Source organism: Berghia stephanieae, chromosome 13 (assembly GCF_034508935.2).
Source record: "Berghia stephanieae isolate SIO BIC M18660-M18661 chromosome 13, UCSD_Bste_1.3, whole genome shotgun sequence".
Lineage (NCBI taxonomy): Eukaryota > Metazoa > Mollusca > Gastropoda > Nudibranchia > Aeolidiidae > Berghia > Berghia stephanieae.
In genome coordinates, this window is record NC_088372.1 from 33,598,236 (window position 1) to 33,618,235 (window position 20,000).

Here is a 20,000-nt window from a genome sequence, read left to right on the forward strand (position 1 = left end):
AGAGGCCCAAAGATTTGTGCGGGATAGTCATTGCTACTTTGTGTGTGAAACGAGTGCTCTACCGACTGATACATCGGAGACCCCATGATCTGGGGGCTTACCTTTATACTAATCTGTTTGTTGTTTTGTTTTGTTTTTTATCAGAGAAAATGGTATAGATTATCTGGAAATGCGACTTTGGGTTGGTTTGTGGACTGGCTTGTTCCTCTACGTCATCGTAGCCTTCGACCTCAGCTCCCTGGTTCGTTACATCACGAGGTTTACAGAAGAAAGCTTTGCCGCCCTCATATCCATCATCTTTATCAAGGAAGCTCTTAATAAGGTTATCCCCAAAATACAACCTGTTCCTCTATCTATCTTTACTTTTTTTGTTATGTTTTTTTTATGCTGTTTTTTTTTTTGTTTTGTTTTTTGTTTACCCCCATCTTTTCTAACTTTTTTTTTCTTTCTTTCTTGATTTCTTTCTTCAATTCTTTTTTTTTTTTTTAAATTTACCATTCTTCCTATTCTTCTTTTCTTTGTGTCTTTATGTCGTTTTTTTCCTTCTTTTTTTCATTTCTTCTGTCTCTCTTTATTTTTTCTTTTGTCTTTCCATCTATCCTGTTTTGTATTTTATGTACATTGTTTTTCTTAGCATATTTATGTAGTTCATGGAGCCAGAATTCATCCCATTTATTAAACGGACAGTAATAATTGAATTCCGTCCTTTGGACAGGATGCTAGTCTTGCATACTACACTTTTACCAGATCTAACAAACTCAGGTCTACAATCAATGCTAGACAGACATAGGAAATTGTGCAAATTGCCATTCTTAAGGCCACACTGTGGAACTTAATCACGTGCGGCTATGTGGTCTTATGGTATGACACTCGATTTCGGATCGGTAGGTCCTAGGTTCATGCCCCGACCTGCGCATAGTTGAGTACTTGGAAAAGGCTCTTTACTCGCATTCTCTTACCATACTCAGGTGTAAAATGAGTACATGGCCATCAAATAGCATTGTCTCTGTTAGAAAAAAAATAGTAATATCACTAACAGGCATCATGGCTCGTTCTACATGTTACGAGTTGCTGTTGGTCAGGGACCATTTGTAAGGCGCTTTAAACACATTTAGTGGATATTGCGCTATATAAAAGTTTTTTTTGTGTTTTGTTTTTTGGGGGGAGGGGGGGGGGGGTGAGGGGTGTTAGCTCGACACCTCGACCTAATTTAGGTCATGTTATTTTTTTTAAAATGGAGCTGTTATACTGAACATGGACTGAGACTTGTTAATCTACCAAATTGAGTGGAAGGGTCACTATAGCTGTGTCTCCTATCCTCCTACAACTCTTTTCCTTTTCTCCAGGTTGCTCTATGTGTCTCAGAATTAGATGAATTGGTTTTATCCTGGCTTTTGCTGCAGTTCTTAGCTGAGAGGGAAACAGTACACCGTATAGTATTTATAATGGGAGATGATCTATTTTTTTAATCATCTCTGTTTCGTAGTGATATACGTGCTTTTTGTTTTGAATATACTTTGTAAGCATTTGAGCGTTTTCTTCTTCTTGGGATCCTGTGCTTGGGTTTGGATAGAACTGTTAGGTGATCTCAAACACTTTCACAACATGCACAGAATCTATTCTTTGTATAAAAACAAATAGGATAGGGGGTCAAAATTTCTCCAAACAGCCCACAATGTTAATTTTTTGCCAACAGGCACACAGATTTACTGGTAATCAAAAAGTTTGAAAACTATTTTTTACAGATTTATGTACGACTAACCTGAAAAAAATCTTATGAGATTAAGGGTAATTCTATCACCCGTTGTCTCAAATGATTATTTATATAATCTGCTGGGGCATAATGATCGGTCATTTGATGCTGGGAATCACTATCTGGCTGCCTTGTTGCCAGATTTATTTGCGCACACCTGCAGATTTTATTACCGGACCGATTTTGATTGTTGCTGGCACAAAAGATTTATGCTTGATCTACGTCAAATTTTCACAATACTGTCGTCAGAGCTGCCTACCTGATGTTTTTAAAAATTCATCGTTTCCAAGGGTAAAAAAGATACTTTAAATCACATTAAATTAGCTTTACAAATAAATAATTTGCCTTCAGTAAGATCCAAAAATGCTCCAAAGTCCTAAATATGGATTCTTAGCATCAAACTTTCCTTTTCAACAAGATTTATTGAATCAAAGAGGCGAATGCAGTTCTCTAGTTAGAGCCAAAAATTCGTATTTTACGAATATTTCGTAATACTTGGCAGTTCTGACTGTAGTATAATATTTTTTCACAATAGATGATGGCCTTTTTTTCCCCGCAATTTGGTGAGGGTTTTACACCAGTATTACAAAAACCACAACCCAGCAATTATTTCTAGGGTGTAAGATTATCCCCCCCCCCCCCTTTTTTTTTTCTTTCTTCCAGGCATTGAGCATAGCTAACAAATCCCCACCCAACCTTGATCCAAACGCACCTCTCGACTACAATTGTACTTGTTATGTGAACGAAACCATGAACAATACAATTCCAAATGCTATCAATGGAAGCAATAGTGATGGTGACATCTTCAACACGACAATCCAGGTCTTCACGGCTCTGGCTGGTAATGCTTCAAACTCTTCTGATGTTCCGTCCAATGTGTTTGCCGTACCAGTCTTTGTAGACTTAGAGTTTCCGGATATGGTTCAGGTAAGCGGTCTGGACGGGATGGGGTCTTTTGACCTCCCATGGTGTGCAGAAGACCTCCTGTTGTCTTTTCTATCCCCCTGTTGATGCTGTGCTATTAGGTATTTTACTCACATCATTCCACCAGCCAGAAATAACGAACCAACACACAAATCTGTGTGCAACCTCGACCGTCAATAGTCTAATGATACAGTTAAGTGAAAACTACTCATAATCATGGCTGGCTAAAAACAATAATAAAGAGCTGATTGACATCAATTTCATCTATCTATCTCTGTTTTCTGAGTTGCTTTTGTCTTGGAATGGAATTATTTGGTTTTGTCCTGGCCCTTTGCCGGAGTCCTTGACTGGTAGGGAAATTGTCAAATGTGTACCTAGTGTTAATTTTGGGAGGTGATGTTTTTTTTACTTGTAAATCATCTCTCTGATATGTACTGATAATTATATTTTTTGTTTCAAACATAAATTGTAAACATTTGTTGGCCAGGGACCCTTTGTAAAGCACCTTGAGCACGTTTAGTGGATATTGCTCTATATATGAGTTTTTTTTTTTGTCTTTTGTTGTTTTGTTTGTTTTGTTTTGGGGTTTTTATTTTTGGGGGGTTTTTTGTTTTTTTTTTTGTTTTTTTTTTTTTTGGGGGGGGGGTGGGGGGAAGGGTTTAAGCAGTGGGTTTGAGTCCTAAAGCCTTAAAATGATATTGTGAAAAGGACTATGAATTTTGAAAGAAATTTATCAGAGACTTCAAACTTCTGCAGCCTTTGTAGACTGGAATGGACTGGACTATCCTTTCATTGTGTATGCAGGTAGTGGTTCGCGTCCTTATAATCATATTATATTGATAAAAGACTGTATAAATTTGGATAACAGAAATGAAATATGAGACTAAAATGTTTCAACTGCATGGTTTCTCTTACCTAGTGAGTGGTCATTCTGTGTCATAGTTCTCAGCATATTTTTTTATTATTATTTTTTTTTCATATTTTTATTATTATTATTATTATTATTATTATTATTATTATTATTATTATTATTATTATTATTATTATTATTGTTGTTGTTGTTGTTATTGTTATTATTGTTATTGTTATTATTATTATTATTATTATTATTATTATTATTATTATTATTTATATTATTATTATTATTATTATTATTATTATTATTATTATTATTATTATTATTATTATTATTATTGTTGTTGTTGTTGTTGTTGTTGTTGTTGTTGTTATTATTATCATTATCATCATATCGTCATCACCAATACCATTTCAGAAATGCCAAGATATCAAAGGTGACCTGGTTGGCAGTGGCTGTGATTCCACTTGGTACTACGCAGATGTCTTTTTCTTCTCCACCCTCCTCTTCATTGGAACGTTCACCATTGCCTATTCCCTCAAGATGTCCAGGAATGCTTCATTCTTCCCTACCTCAGTGAGTCGAATGCCTATGCTCTTCTCGATAATCTATAATTGATATAATGAAACACCTTTTTTGAACCTTTATTAACTCACTCAACCCTAACAACGACTATATCCATAGTTTATCCAGGCTACTTTTTACCCCATGCCTATTTATTACATTTTTCTGAGACAAATTATGGAGGAGGGGACAAATTATATCAAAGCTAATGTTTTTAGTTTTTACATGTTAATGGTAGTTGAATATAACTCAGTTTTAGTACATTTTTTTCAATCTTGAAAAGTAGCTAAAATCTCTAGAGGATTGAATGAGTTAACCTGTTTCATCATAGAGAACTTTTGGTGCCCTTAAAAAACAGTTCTACGGGGATATTGTTCATATTATGAACAAGCTCTAGTAACATAATTTTTAACTAAATTAATTAACTCGGGTCAGTCAATTTGAAAGTATTCTGAGCTTCATCAAAATTCAATTCATATTTTTTTCACAAAAAAAATTAATTAATTTTTAAAAAAATAAAAAAATTTCACTTTGACAGGAAAAGAAATCACATTATTTTGTGCTCAGGAAATAATTAAAGATATGAGTGTATGTAGTGACCTTTCCATTGAAATGTGTGGCCTGTAGATATGTCATCACGGCTACACATGTGTAATATTAAATTTTGTGTAATGTAAATGTTGCTGCTCGAAGCTGGAAGAAATAAATAACAGTGTGAAATTGAATGGAAGCTTCAATTTAATTACGAAAACAGATAATGTGGATGTTTCAGGTTTCTCACTTTCAGATCGAAGGTCATGGGTTCGAGGCTCGCTCGGCTCATAGTTGAGTCCTTGGAGAAGGCTCTTTACTCAGATTCTCTCACTGTACTCAGGTGTAAAATGAGTACCTGGCCGTTAATAACGTTGTCTCTGTCCGATAAAATTGTAATATCGCCTAACAGGCATCATGTCCCGTCCTAAATACTAAATGTTGCTGTGAGCCAGGGACCCCTTGTAAAGCGCTCAATTTTTTTGTTTACTTCCATACAGTTTCCTGTGAATGATTTTATTGAATGATATATATGATCGCATGTGCATATATGTATAAGCGATTCTGAGCACTTTTAAGCGAAAGGAGAGGTTCAGGCTTTTGAATCATCATCATTATCATAGCTTGTTGCTCCAACACCGAACCCACTCCACAACATCTGTGGAGCAGACTCTTAGGTCATGGTCAGTGCAGCTGGGCCCATCCTGGCATTCTCTAAGGATGTGCTCCATCGTCTGCTCTGGGCATCCACGTGTAAACAAGCTAGTCTTATGAATAATTAATCATAATAATAAATAATAATGCTGAAAACTTATATAGCGCTATAGCTCCGAGACACCAGACTCTAAGCGCTTAAATTACAAATTACTTTGGCTGAAACATAATCATTTACACACACAAGCACACACACACATACACACATACACACACACAACACAACACACAACACAAACCAAACCAATCTTGCTTCTCATACTATCTACTAAAATCGAAACAGATATGTTTTAAGCGAACGTTTAAAAATAGACAAAGATTCTTTTTCACGAATCATGATAAATAATGACTCTATCTGGAATCATGATAAATAATGACTCTATCTGGAATCATGATAAATAATGACTCTATCTGGAATCATGATAAATAATGACTCTATCTGTGAATCAGTGTTGGAGATACGATACCGTAACGATTGTCCTTGTTCCGTTCCCAGGTTCGAGCCATCCTAAGTGATTTTGCTGTGCTGATTGCCATCCTGTCCATGGTTGTCTTTGACTTCCTGATGGGGATTAACACCCCAAAACTCAACGTTCCTCAGGAGTTCACGGTCAGTTGGGCTGGTTGTGGAATGGATCATAGTTGTTGTTGTTGTTGATGTTGTTGTTGTTGTTGTTTTTGTTGTTGTTGTTGATTTTGTTGTTGTTGTTGTTGTTGTTATTGTTGATTTTGTTGTTGTTGTTGTTGTTGTTGTTATTGTTGATTTTGTTGTTGTTGTTGTTGTTGTTGTTGTTGATATTGCTGTTTCTGTTGTTGTTGTTGTTGTTGATATTGTAATTGTTTTTGTTTTTTTGTTTTTTAAATTTGTTATTGTATTATTATGGTGATTTCAAACTGAGTACACTGATAGTGTGTTCTTGGAATCTAAATCTATTCCCTAATTGAACCATTTCCCCTTTGTCTTACTTTTTCCTCCATTCCTTTTAATTGTACATCTAGAACGTTTTTACTTTCCCAGTTTCTTCCTATTTACCGGCACTGATATGACCTAAATATGTGTTGCAAGCGCAGTAAAACCCTTAAAAACAAACAAAAACAATACATTACAGTTTCCTGTTTACCCAATGTAACCAGACATGCGACTCTGCACTTATTAAGAAATTTGTATATTTCAACCTCTCTTTCTCCACCAGAGGGTCCCAATAGCTCAGTTGGTAGAGCACTCGCTTCACACACAAAGGGACCATGATCGATCCCGGGTGCAGCAAAATCAAGATTATTTTTCAATCCTGACTCCTCTGTCCACCTAGCAGTGAATGAATGGGTAGCTGAGTCTGTTAGATTTGGCGGAAAGTACTTTGCGATAGACTAGTAGCGTCCTATACGAAGCAATTTGCTATTGACCGTATCACGCTATATAAACTGTAATATTAACAAGAATAAGAATAATGATACAATCAGAAATATTAAACACCGTAACACAAGAAACAACAATAACAAGAACATCAACAACATTAATAATACTAATATAACAAACCCTGATAAACTCCAGCTCCATGGCTCTGACGGACTACTTTATTTTCTTTTTAGAATGGCTCTGACGGACTACGTTATTTTCTTTTTAAAATGGCTCTGACGGACTACTTTATTTTCTTTTTAGAATGGCTCTGACGGACTACTTTATTTTCTTTTTAGAATGGCTCTGACGGACTACTTTATTTTCTTTTTAGAATGGCTCTGACGGACTACTTTATTTTCTTTTTAGAATGGCTCTGACGGACTACTTTATTTTCTTTTTAGAATGGTTCTGACGGACTACTTTATTTTCTTTTTAGAATGGCTCTGACGGACTACTTTATTTTCTTTTTAGAATGGCTCTGACGGACTACTTTACTTTCTTTTTAGAATGGCTCTGACGAACTACTTTATTTTCTTTTTAGAATGGCTCTGACGGACTACTTTATTTTCTTTTTAGAATGGCTCTGACGGACTACTTTATTTTCTTTTTAGAATGGCTCTGACGGACTACTTTATTTTCTTTTTAGAATGGCTCTGACGGACTACTTTATTTTCTTTTTAGAATGGCTCTGACGGACTACTTTATTTTCTTTTTAGAATGGCTCTGACAGACTACTTTATTTTCTTTTTAGAATGGCTCTGACAGACTACTTTATTTTCTTTTTAGAATGGCTCTGACGGACTACTTTATTTTCTTTTTAGAATGGCTCTGACGGACTACTTTATTTTCTTTTTAGAATGGCTCTGACGGACTACTTTATTTTCTTTTTAGAATGGCTCTGACAGACTACTTTATTTTCTTTTTAGAATGGCTCTGACGGACTACTTTATTTTCTTTTTAGAATGGCTCTGACAGACTACTTTATTTTCTTTTTAGAATGGCTCTGACAGACTACTTTATTTTCTTTTTAGAATGGCTCTGACGGACTACTTTATTTTCTTTTTAGAATGGCTCTGACGGACTACTTTATTTTCTTTTTAGAATGGCTCTGACGGACTACTTTATTTTCTTTTTAGAATGGCTCTGACGGACTGCTTTATGTTCTTTTTTTTTGTTTGTTTTTCTCCACCAGCCCACCAATCCAGACCGAGACTGGGTGATCAACCCATTTGGACACAACCCATGGTGGTGTTCCGTGGCGGCCGTCGCTCCAGCCTTACTCAGCACCATCCTCATCTTCATGGACCAGCAAATTACGGCTGTCATCGTCAACAGAAAGGAAAACAAACTATTGGTGGGTGACTGAGTGACGACTGTTACTTTTACTATTAAAACAATGATAATAATAATGATGATGATGATGATGATGATGATGATGATGATGATGATGATGATAATGATAATAATAATGATGATGATGATGATGATGATGATGATGATGATGATAATGATAATGATGATGATGATGATGATGATGATGATGATGATGATGATGATGATGATGATGATGATGATGATGATGATAATGATAATAATAATAATGATAATGATGATGATGATGATGATGATGATGATGATAATAATGATAATGATAATGATAATGATGATGATGATGATGATGATGATGATAATAACAATGATAATAATAATACTAATGATACTAATAATAATAATAATAATAATAATAATAATAATAATAATAATAATAATAATAATAATAATAATAATAATATTAATTATAGTATGCGCCGCTCGGGTGGGTCTCAAACCCTGGTCCTTCTGGTCCGAAAGCAAGTGCCATATATCGCAAAACCAAATAGCCATAAAGATTTGTTATTTTAACCCAGGCCCATATTTCATATGTAGCCATCTGATTAGTTTCCTATGTGCATCTATTTAATGATAACTTTACACATGTTTTCATCAAGAAAGTGGCAATAGTGATGTGCTTGGGCTTCTATAAAATAAACAAAAACAGCTTGTTATCACGCAATATCCAATAAATGTGCTCAAAGCACTTAACAAGGGGTCCCTGGCCAACAGCAATACTTAACATGTAGGACGGGACATGATGCCTGTTAGGCGATATTATGATTTTTTTTCTAACAGAGACAACGCCGTTAACGGCCAGGTACTCATTTTACACCTGAGTACAGTGAGAGATTGTGAGAAAAGAGCCTTTTCAAAGGATTCAACTACGCGCCGAGCAAGACTCGAACCCACGACCTTCCGATCTGAAAGTGAGTGTCATACCACAAGACCACATAGCCGCATATAAGGGCAACATGGCTCAGCGGTACAGTCTTTGCTTCATACCTGAAAGGTACAGAGTTTGATCACCCGCCGCTGCGAAGTGTGGCCTTGAGCAAGTCACCTTGCCCTCGCTCAATTTGCGGCGCTGCACTGCAGCTAATGTCTGGGTTATCCAGTCTTCCCTTGGAATAGACCCTAGGGACAAATTTCCTCTATGGGATGAATAAAGGGAATTACATTTTTGTTAAAATAAAATAAATAAATAGATAAATTTGAGCTTTTATATAGTGCAATATCCACTAAACATACTCATAGCACTTAACAGGGAGTCACAAGCCAACAGCAACACTTAACATGTAGAAAAAGACGCAACGCCTGTTAGGCAACGTTGCAATTTTTAATTTGGGAGAGAATTTGAGTAAAGAGTCTCAAAGAGACCCAACTATGTGCTGCTCAGGGTGGGACTTGCACCCAGGACCTTCCGATCAGATGCTGAGTGTCACAGCACTAGATACAAAGCCGCATTACTGCTGTCTTGGTGCAAATGGAAAGACGTGATACCAAGTTATTGTAAATTAGAACCACGTCTGTGAAGGGTTTAATCTTATGATTTTCTTCTACAGAAAGGAGGTGGTTATCATTTAGATTTGTTTGTGGTTGCCTCCCTGATCATCATCTGTTCCTTCCTGGGTCTGCCCTGGTTTGTGGCTGCCACTGTGTTGTCCATCAATCACGTCAACAGCTTGAAGAAGGAATCACAGTGCTCTGCTCCTGGAGAGAGGCCGAAATTCTTGGGTGTCAGGTTTGGTGATATGATTTGAATGTTTAATTTCGTTATTACTGGGAAGGGCTCCTGACCTCCTATAGTGGGCAGGGAGGCACTTACCGTGTCTTATATTCCTCTATATCTGTTTTCCAACATGCTTTCTGTCTTTGTCTGGGGATGAGATTACTTGTTTTTTGGGTGTTTTTTTTTCCTGGCCCAGGTCAGACACCCTAGCTGGGAGGGAAACAGTCAAATATATAGGTAGAGTTTTGGGAGATGATATTTTTTGTCTTGTAAATCATTTCTTTGTATATATATTATATTGTATTATATATGATTTGGAAACATTTGAGTGTATTCCTCTTAGTGGGGACCTGTGCTTGTGTCTGGATGAGACTTTAAGGTGATCTCAAACTAAGTACTTTGATACTGTGCTCTTGGAAATCTACATCTGTTTTCTTTTGGAACCAATTCCCCTTTGTTTCACCTTTTCTTGGGTACTTTAAATGTAATTATAGTACTTTTTACTATCCCATTTTCTTCCTTTTTACTGGCACTGATATGGCCTTGATGTGCTGCAAGCACGGTAAAACCCTTAAAAACAACAACAAAACACTGTGTTACTACATATGGCCCATCGTTTCCAAATAATATGTCGAGGTTGTTCAAATGACTTTAAACAACATGGGTGATTCCTTTGTAGATCAGCTGTTTGTTTGATGAATTATCTATATTCCTTTTTGGAATGCCTAGACAATGACATCTTAATTTAACAAAATGGGTGATTCCTGTTTACTTCGTGTCATTTTGTAATGTCCGATTGCAATAAATTGTGGTAGGATTTTTGCTTGGGCTGGTAGGATTTTTTAATGTCTCCGATACCTGGACACCCTGACAGACGATTGTTTGATGAGTTATCTATAACTATATTAATTCATGGAATGCCTAAGCGATGGCATCTCATTGTGACAACATGGGTGTGATTCCTATTGACATTAGAGGTTTATCTATATGAATTCATGGAATGCTTAGGCAACAGCATTTAACTATGCTGCATGGAAAAGCATAATTTTAATTTATTTTTTTAAATTCAGATAATCAAAATTGAATTTATATTATTAAAATATGAAAGATCATTATAACTTGAATTCACTTTTCAGCATCAGGTCCATTCTGAAATAATACCGCTTTGAGCTGATAGGTCACTTATAATCAATATCGTATTTGACTTGATACTTAAATCATCTTCATAAAAATTTAGCATCAGCGTTTTGAAATTAGATTTCTTGATTTTAGATTTCGCCCTAGCTCAATTTGCCGTGTTGCACTGCGACTGTTGCCTGGGTCAATCCAGTCTTTCTTTGGAATAGACCCTTGAGACAAATTTCCCCTATGTGATGAATAAAGGGAATTTTATTTTATTTCTTTTTATATTATGTAGTATTATGTTTTGTTTGGTTTAGTACAGTACTACTGAAATTTTACCATTTATTACAGATTAAGTTTGTGTTGGTTACTGATTTTAAAATGTTCAAGTAGGAAGGTATGTCATTATATATAATGAGAACTGATGAATTATTCATTTGCTACTTTCTTTATTTTTCCAATTATTTTTTTTTCCTGAACCACTAAAGTTATCTTTTTCAATGTTTTGTTTTCGTTTTTGTTTTGTTTTTTCCAGGGAACAAAGAGTGACTGGAGTAACCATCTTTTTGTTCATTGGTGTGTCAGTATTGTTCACGTCAATTCTCAAAGTAAGTTGCATTATATGAAACCAAAGCTTTCAAGCTTTGCCAACATGATTGAAAATCAAATAAATTTGTTTGATTGTTTAAATTGAGCTTTTGTATTGCGCAATATCCACTAAACATGCTCAAAGCGCTTTAGAAGGGGACATTGGCCAACAGCAACATTTAACATGTACATGACACCTTTTAGGCTATATTACAATTTTTCCGGACATAGACAATGCTGCTAATGGCCAAGTACTCATTTTACACTTGAGTAAAGTGAGAGAATATGAGTAAAGAGCCTTCTCCAAGGACTCAATGAGGCTCGAACCCAGGACCTTCCGATCCGAAAGCGAGTGTCATACCACTAGGCCACATAGCCGCATTGTTTACTCATATGACACCAGAAATCCTCAATCCCTGTCAATACTTATACACCATCATGGCACAATAAAAAACACATTCTCTACTTACTTACTTACTTATCTGAACCAGCGACCACCTGAGCTCTAGCCCTTCGGTCTTGTGCCATGACGTAGAAGTTAGACTTCTTTTGTAGTTGTTCCAGGTGACTATAAAGACACATTCTCTAAAACCCTTGTAGCGGAGTCGGTTTAATAAAGATACTACCAAAAATTATTTTTTTAAATTGAAAGATTCACACTGGCAAAATCAATTATGGCCAAAGCCTCATGCCAGATTTTCAAAAGCTTAATTCGTAGGGTAATAATAGTGTGGTGGTAAAAATACAAAGATGTGAAAAATTGTGTTTAAATGAAACTTCCAGATAAAGATAAAGCAAGAAATAGAAGTACAAGAAAGACAATCGTCCACAGGCAAGGGAGACCAAATTTTTGGGGGATGATTTCCGGCTTTGTCTAGCACTGTTTCATTCATACTTTTTCACATCGTTGTCTTTCACCAGTGTCTGCTATCGAATGTATCAATTTGAAAATAATTTTTTTTTTTTAATTGAGCTTTTATATAGCGCAATATCTACGGAACATGCTCAAAGCGCTTTACAAGGGGTCCCTGACCAACAGCAACATTTAACATGTAGGACGGGACATGACGCCTGTTAGGCGATATTACAATTTTTTGGGGACAGAGACAATGCTGTTAACAGCCAGGTACTCATTTTACACCTGAGTACGGTGAGAGAATGTGAGTAAAGAGCCTTTTCCAAGAACTCAACTAGGGAAACTACAGAGCTTCATCTTTAAAAAAAAAATAATAAATACAACATAAAATATGCATTAAAATCAGAACTCGCGTCATTGATGTGAATGGGTGCACAAATTTCCAGCAAAATGTTTTTTTTTTTAATGGTAGTTATTGTTATTGGGCACGATGTCAGTTGTAATGCAAGATACAAATTTCAAACTTTCAGTTCACCTTTGGCCATTGATTAGGTTTGTACTGTAAAATGGCAATGACGGCATTCATTGGGCTTGATGTCAGTTGTAATAGAAGATACAAATTTCAAACTTTTACTGTAAAATTTCAATGACGTCATTCATTGGGCACGATGTCAGTTGTAATAGAAGATACAAATTTCAAACCTTTACTGTAAAATTTCAATGACGGCATTCATTGGGCACGATGTCAGTTGTAATAGAAGATACAAATTTCAAACTTTTACTGTAAAATTTCAATGACGGCATTCATTGGGCACGATGTCAGTTGTAAATAGAAGATACAAATTTCAAACCTTTACTGTAAAATTTCAATGACGGCATTCATTGGGCACGATGTCAGTTGTAATAGAAGATACAAATTTCAAACCTTTACTGTAAAATTTCAATATTGTCATTCATTGGGCACGATGTCAGTTGTAATAGAAGATACAAATTTCAAACTTTTACTGTAAAATTTCAATGTCGTCATTCTACAATTCAGAGACTTAAATCAATACATGTTTTGTTAGGTTTGGCACAATAAAAAACACATTCTCTACTTACTTACTTACTTATCTGAACCAGCGACCACCTGAGCTCTAGCCCTTCGGTCTTGTGCCATGACGTAGAAGTTAGACTTCTTTTGTAGTTGTTCCAGGTGACTATAAAGACACATTCTCTAAAACCCTTGTAGCGGAGTCGGTTTAATAAAGATACTACCAAAAATTATTTTTTTAAATTGAAAGATTCACACTGGCAAAATCAATTATGGCCAAAGCCTCATGCCAGATTTTCAAAAGCTTAATTCGTAGGGTAATAATAGTGTGGTGGTAAAAATACAAAGATGTGAAAAATTGTGTATGAATGAAACTTCCAGATAAAGATAAAGCAAGAAATAGAAGTACAAGAAAGACAATCGTCCACAGGCAAGGGAGACCAAATTTTTGGGGATGATTTCCGGCTTTGTCTAGCACTGTTTCATTCATACTTTTTCACATCGTTGTCTTTCACCAGTGTCTGCTCTCGAATGTATCAATTTGAAAATATTTTTTTTTTTTAAATTGAGCTTTTATATAGCGCAATATCTACGGAATATGCTCAAAGCGCTTTACAAGGGGCCCCTGACCAACAGCAACATTTAACATGTAGGACGGGACATGACGCCTGTTAGGCGATATTACAATTTTTTGGGACAGAGACAATGCCAGGTACTCATTTTACACCTGAGTACGGTGAGAGAATGTGAGTAAAGAGCCTTTTCCAAGAACTCAACTAGGAAACTACAGAGCTTCATCTTTAAAAAAAAAATAATAAATACAACAACATAAAATATGCATTAAAATCAGAACTCGCGTCATTGATGTGAATGGGTGCACAAATTTCCAGCAAAATGTTTTTTTTTTAAATGGTAGTTATTGTTATTGGGCACGATGTCAGTTGTAATGCAAGATACAAATTTCAAACTTTCAGTTCACCTTTGGCCATTGATTAGGGTTTGTACTGTAAAATGGCAATGACGGCATTCATTGGGCTTGATGTCAGTTGTAATAGAAGATACAAATTTCAAACTTTTACTGTAAAATTTCAATGACGGCATTCATTGGGCTTGATGTCAGTTGTAATAGAAGATACAAATTTCAAACCTTTACTGTAAAATTTCAATGACGGCATTCATTGGGCACGATGTCAGTTGTAATAGAAGATACAAATTTCAAACTTTTACTGTAAAATTTCAATGACGGCATTCATTGGGCACGATGTCAGTTGTAATAGAAGATACAAATTTCAAACCTTTACTGTAAAATTTCAATGACGGCATTCATTGGGCACGATGTCAGTTGTAATAGAAGATACAAATTTCAAACCTTTACTGTAAAATTTCAATATTGTCATTCATTGGGCACGATGTCAGTTGTAATAGAAGATACAAATTTCAAACTTTTACTGTAAAATTTCAATGTCGTCATTCTACAATTCAGAGACTTAAATCAATACATGTTTTTGTTAGGTTTGTTTTACTTTTTTTCTGGGTGTTTTGTCTTGTGCTGACGTAATTAGATTTTTTTTGTTGTTCCCAGGACAAAGAAACCAAATGGATGGTTTATAAGGATCTACCTTAAAGAAAGTTCACCTGGATCTTTCCCTCATCCCATATTTTCTTAAAGCTTTCATTCATGGGTTTAGTGTTGAAAACAAAAGGGGTGAAACGAAACGTCCATAGATAAACCGTGAACTAAATACAAAGCTTCCCCCATTTTATGATTTCCCTATTGCTAATGTTTCTTCATATTTTTACATGTTTTATTACAGTTTCTTGAATGTATCAATTTAAAATATTTTTTTTATTAATTAGCTTTTATATACGATATTGGAAAGTAAAGCGTTTACAGGGTTGCGCATTTTTGCGGGTCATTAATGTTATCGAATTACAATTTTTGGATGCCATTTACCATTTTTTTGTTACTGAGAATTTATGTAAAGTTGTCAGTCAAATGGTGAAACTGCAGACAGCCTAAAAAAAAATAAAATACAACTAAATATTGTTAATCAACTCCGTCATTTTATCTTCCCACTAACATTCCCATGCAATGCTTAGGGTTTTTTCTTTAATGGGTTTAGTTAAGGGCAACTATGCGCATACTCAGCATAATCAATTCCAAACTTCAGCCACTCTTTGTATTTTGAGGAGTGACTGTAAACGGCATGACAGGCATCCCTGGGCTTTGATGCCTCTGTGTGTCAAGATGTACAAGTCCATTACGATCAATGCCCTATCATTGGGATGTCTACTTGCTCATACGAACTACAAAGTAAACCTTATTAATGTACAAATCAACCATTCCATCATGGGACGATGTCATTGTATCGAAATACACTAATTAAAACTCTGTTAGAAATTGCAACCCACGCATTCACTGGCCCGATCAGTGTTGAAGTACAAATTTCAAACCTTACCTGACATTTCAATAACGCATTCTCCGATTATGAATGATACAAACAACCTTTACTGTAAAATTTCAATATTGTCATTCATTGGGCACGATGTCAGTTGTAATAGAAGATACAAATTTCAAACTTTTACTGTAAAATTTCAATGTCGTCATTCTACAATTGATAGACTTAAATCAATACATGTTTTTGTTAGGTTTGTTTGTTTTTTTTGGGGTTTTTTTTGTTTTATTATATTTTTTTTTTTGTGTTCCCAGGAAAAACAATGATGGTTCATGAGGGGTCACCTTAAGAACTCCGTTCTCTCATCTCTCATTTATTTGTCTTTAGTGTTTCATTCATGGTGTTGTGTTGACAAAGGGGGAAACCCCGAAACGTCCATAGCATCTGTCGTTGTTAACTAAATCAAAGCTTCCATTTCATATTTCCTATTGCTATTGTTGTACTATTATTATTATTATTATTATTATTATTATTATTATTATTATTATTATTATTATTATTATTATTATTATTATTATTATTGTAAGTATAGGTGGTATTACAGTTGTTGTATTTTTGTGGTTATTAATGGTATCAATTTATTCTTTGGTTCCATTTACCTTTTTTTTTTTCTCACTTTCATGTATGTTGTCATCAAATTGTGTGAATTATTGGCAAAAGCCTAAGATTAAATAAACTTAAATTTGTTATTTATTCCCTTTTTCCTTTCCCCCTAGTACATCCCCATGCCAGTGCTGTACGGGGTCTTTCTCTACATGGGCGTGTCCTCACTCAAAGGAATGCAACTCATCGACCGCATCTCCATCATATTCATGCCCGCCAAATACCAGCCAGATCTGTTGTATTTGAGGCACGTGCGTACCAACCGTGTCCATCTGTTTACAGGCATCCAGGTGCTTTGTCTGGCCTTCTTGTGGCTCGTCAAGTCCGTCAAGTCCATTAGCATCACCTTCCCTATCATGGTGAGTACTACTTACTCCATCCTGACCACTACTAAGTAAAACATCTGATTAGAATGTACAACCCACCCACCACCTTCCCTATCATGGTGAGTACTACTTGCTCCATCCTGACAACTACACTAAGTAAAACCTCTGATTAGAATGTGCAACCCACCCACCACCTTCCCTATCATGGTGAGTACTACTTGCTCCATCCTGACCACTACTAAGTAAAACCTCTGATTAGAATGTACAACCCACCCACCACCTTCCCTATCATGGTGAGTACTACTTACTCCATCCTGACTACTACACTAAGTAAAACCTCTGACTAGAATGTACAACCCACCCACCACCTTCCCTATCATGGTGAGTACTACTTACTCCATCCTGACTACTACACTAAGTAAAACCTCTGATTAGAATGTGCAACCCACCCACCACCTTCCCTATCATGGTGAGTACTACTTACTCCATCCTAACTACTACTAAGTAAAACCTCTGACTAGAATGTGCAACCCACCCACCACCTTCCCTATCATGGTGAGTACTACTTGCTCCATCCTGACCACTACTAAGTAAAACCTCTGACTAGAATGTGCAACCCACCCACCACCTTCCCTATCATGGTGAGTACTACTTACTCCATCCTGACCACTACTAAGTAAAACCTCTGATTAGAATGTACAACCCACCCACCACCTTCCCTATCATGGTGAGTACTACTTACTCCATCCTGACTACTACTAAGTAAAACCTCTGACTAGAATGTACAACCCACCCACCACCTTCCCTATCATGGTGAGTACTACTATGTAAAACCGCTGACTAGAATGTACAACCCACCCACCACCTTCCCTATCATGGTGAGTACTACTAAGTAAAACCTCTGACTAGAATGTACAACCCACCCACCACCTTCCCTATCATGGTGAGTACTACTTGCTCCATCCTGACAACTACACTAAGTAAAACCTCTGATTAGAATGTGCAACCCACCCACCACCTTCCCTATCATGGTGAGTACTACTTACTCCATCCTGACCACTACTAAGTAAAACCTCTGATTAGAATGTACAACCCACCCACCACCTTCCCTATCATGGTGAGTACTACTTACTCCATCCTGACTACTACTAAGTAAAACCTCTGATTAGAATGTACAACCCACCCACCACCTTCCCTATCATGGTGAGTACTACTTACTCCATCCTGACTACTACTAAGTAAAACCTCTGACTAGAATGTACAACCCACCCACCACCTTCCCTATCATGGTGAGTACTACTTTGTAAAACCGCTGACTAGAATGTACAACCCACCCACCACCTTCCCTATCATGGTGAGTACTACTAAGTAAAACCTCTGACTAGAATGTACAACCCACCCACCACCTTCCCTATCATGGTGAGTACTACTTGCTCCATCCTGACAACTACACTAAGTAAAACCTCTGATTAGAATGTGCAACCCACCCACCACCTTCCCTATCATGGTGAGTACTACTTGCTCCATCCTGACTACTACTAAGTAAAACCTCTGACTAGAATGTGCAACCCACCTACCCACCACCTAAATTCGCTATTGTTCAAAGTTGTCAGATTAATTTATCCAAAAAAAAAAAAAACAAAAAAAAAAATCCAAAAAAGTTACACAGTAAAATGCCAAAAGTTATGAAAAAAATGCCAAACTCTCGTGACATCACTTTTTCCACACATATTAAAATGCACATAAAAGTGGGAATATATTTTAATTTCCATATCCCACCACCATGAGTAGTGTCTTGATTTAATAAGAATTTCACCTCGTCTTGCAGGTTAAGGATGAAATTTTGCATTTTTAGTGAAATTAGTTTTAACGAGATGGAAGGTAAGAAGAGGAGCTGGGCAGACTGGAATAATTGGAGTTATGAGTGACAAACGCATTTCGCAAAGCTGCGGGGAAAATAATATATATACATACATTGTTTTCCTTTAGTTGGTAAGGATAGAGTTAATAGTCACTGGCCTCCATTGTAAGACCAGCAGTGTTGTATAGACCAGAGACAGAAGTTACAACAAAGAAACGAGATAAAGAAGTTGATGTGGCAGAAATAAGGATGTTGAGATGGTCACTTAGCTGGTCAAGAAAAGATAAAGTGAGAAATGAAGGATTTTGAAGGTTGATTGAAGTGAAGAATGTGTCAATAAAGATGAAAGAAGAATGATTGAAATGGTTCGGACATGTAAAGAGACAAGATAGGGAGTACAGGAAAGAGAAAAAAGGGACGCCCAAAGACTAGATGGTGGGATAGGGTAAAGGATGGTATGAATGAACTGGACCTGGAGGAAGATGATACTCTGAACCGAGATGCATGGGGATGTGGCATTCATTATGGCAACCCTACAAAATGCGAGAAAGAAGAAGAAGAAGAAGAAGAAGAAGAAGAAGAAGAAGAAGAAGTGAAATTAGTTTTAATTTGTCGTTAACATAGGTGAAATTAAGTGCTTAAAAAAAAATTTGAGCTTTTTTACATTGCGCAATATCCACTAAACGTGCTCAAAGTGCTTTACAAAGGGTCCCTGAACAACAGCAACATTTAACATGTAGGATGGGACATGACACCTGTTAGGCAATATTACAAGTTTTTTGGACAGAGACAACGCTGTTAACGGCCAGGTTCTCATTTTACACCTGAGTATGGTAAGAGAATGTGAGTAAAGAACCTTCTCCTCCAAGGACTCATCTATGTGCCGAGCAAGGAAGGCTTGAACCCATGACCTTCTGATCCGAAGCAAGTGTCATACCACTAGACCACATAGCCGCACCCCCAAAAAATACGCCTCTTCCTTTCCCTTTACTTTCCAGGTGCTGGCCATTTGCTTTGTCAGGAAGGGTTTGGACTACTTATTCCACCAGAGTGAACTGAAATGGTTGGATGACATCATGCCCGAGTCGCACAAGAGGGAGAAGGAGGATGAGGAAATCAAACAGGAAGAGGTAACAAGACACATTATTTTATTTTCCTTCTAATTAATGTCTTACTTTTCTTACATGGAAATCATTTTGATTTAAAATATTTTTTTTTAATTTGATCTTTTATATAGCACAATATCCACTAAACGTGCTCAAAGCGCTTTACAAAGAGTCCCTGAACAACAATAACGCGTAACATGCAGAG

At 36.3% G+C, this 20,000-nt stretch overlaps 1 protein-coding gene across 14 annotated transcripts in view; it reads left to right on the forward strand.

Annotated features, from left to right (window-relative positions):
* LOC144959095 (sodium-driven chloride bicarbonate exchanger-like) overlaps window positions 1-20,000 on the forward strand; it is a 205,350-nt gene that overhangs the window by 171,089 nt on the left and 14,261 nt on the right. For all 14 annotated transcript variants that reach the window (XM_078891497.1, XM_078891490.1, XM_078891489.1 and 11 more), the window contains 9 exons: window positions 145-322; window positions 2,417-2,680; window positions 3,951-4,109; window positions 5,839-5,952; window positions 7,934-8,095; window positions 9,678-9,856; window positions 11,502-11,574; window positions 16,616-16,861; window positions 19,688-19,819. In XM_078891497.1, the coding sequence (XP_078747623.1) occupies window positions 145-322; window positions 2,417-2,680; window positions 3,951-4,109; window positions 5,839-5,952; window positions 7,934-8,095; window positions 9,678-9,856; window positions 11,502-11,574; window positions 16,616-16,861; window positions 19,688-19,819 (1,507 nt within the window). The remainder of the gene's footprint in view (window positions 1-144; window positions 323-2,416; window positions 2,681-3,950; window positions 4,110-5,838; window positions 5,953-7,933; window positions 8,096-9,677; window positions 9,857-11,501; window positions 11,575-16,615; window positions 16,862-19,687; window positions 19,820-20,000) is intronic.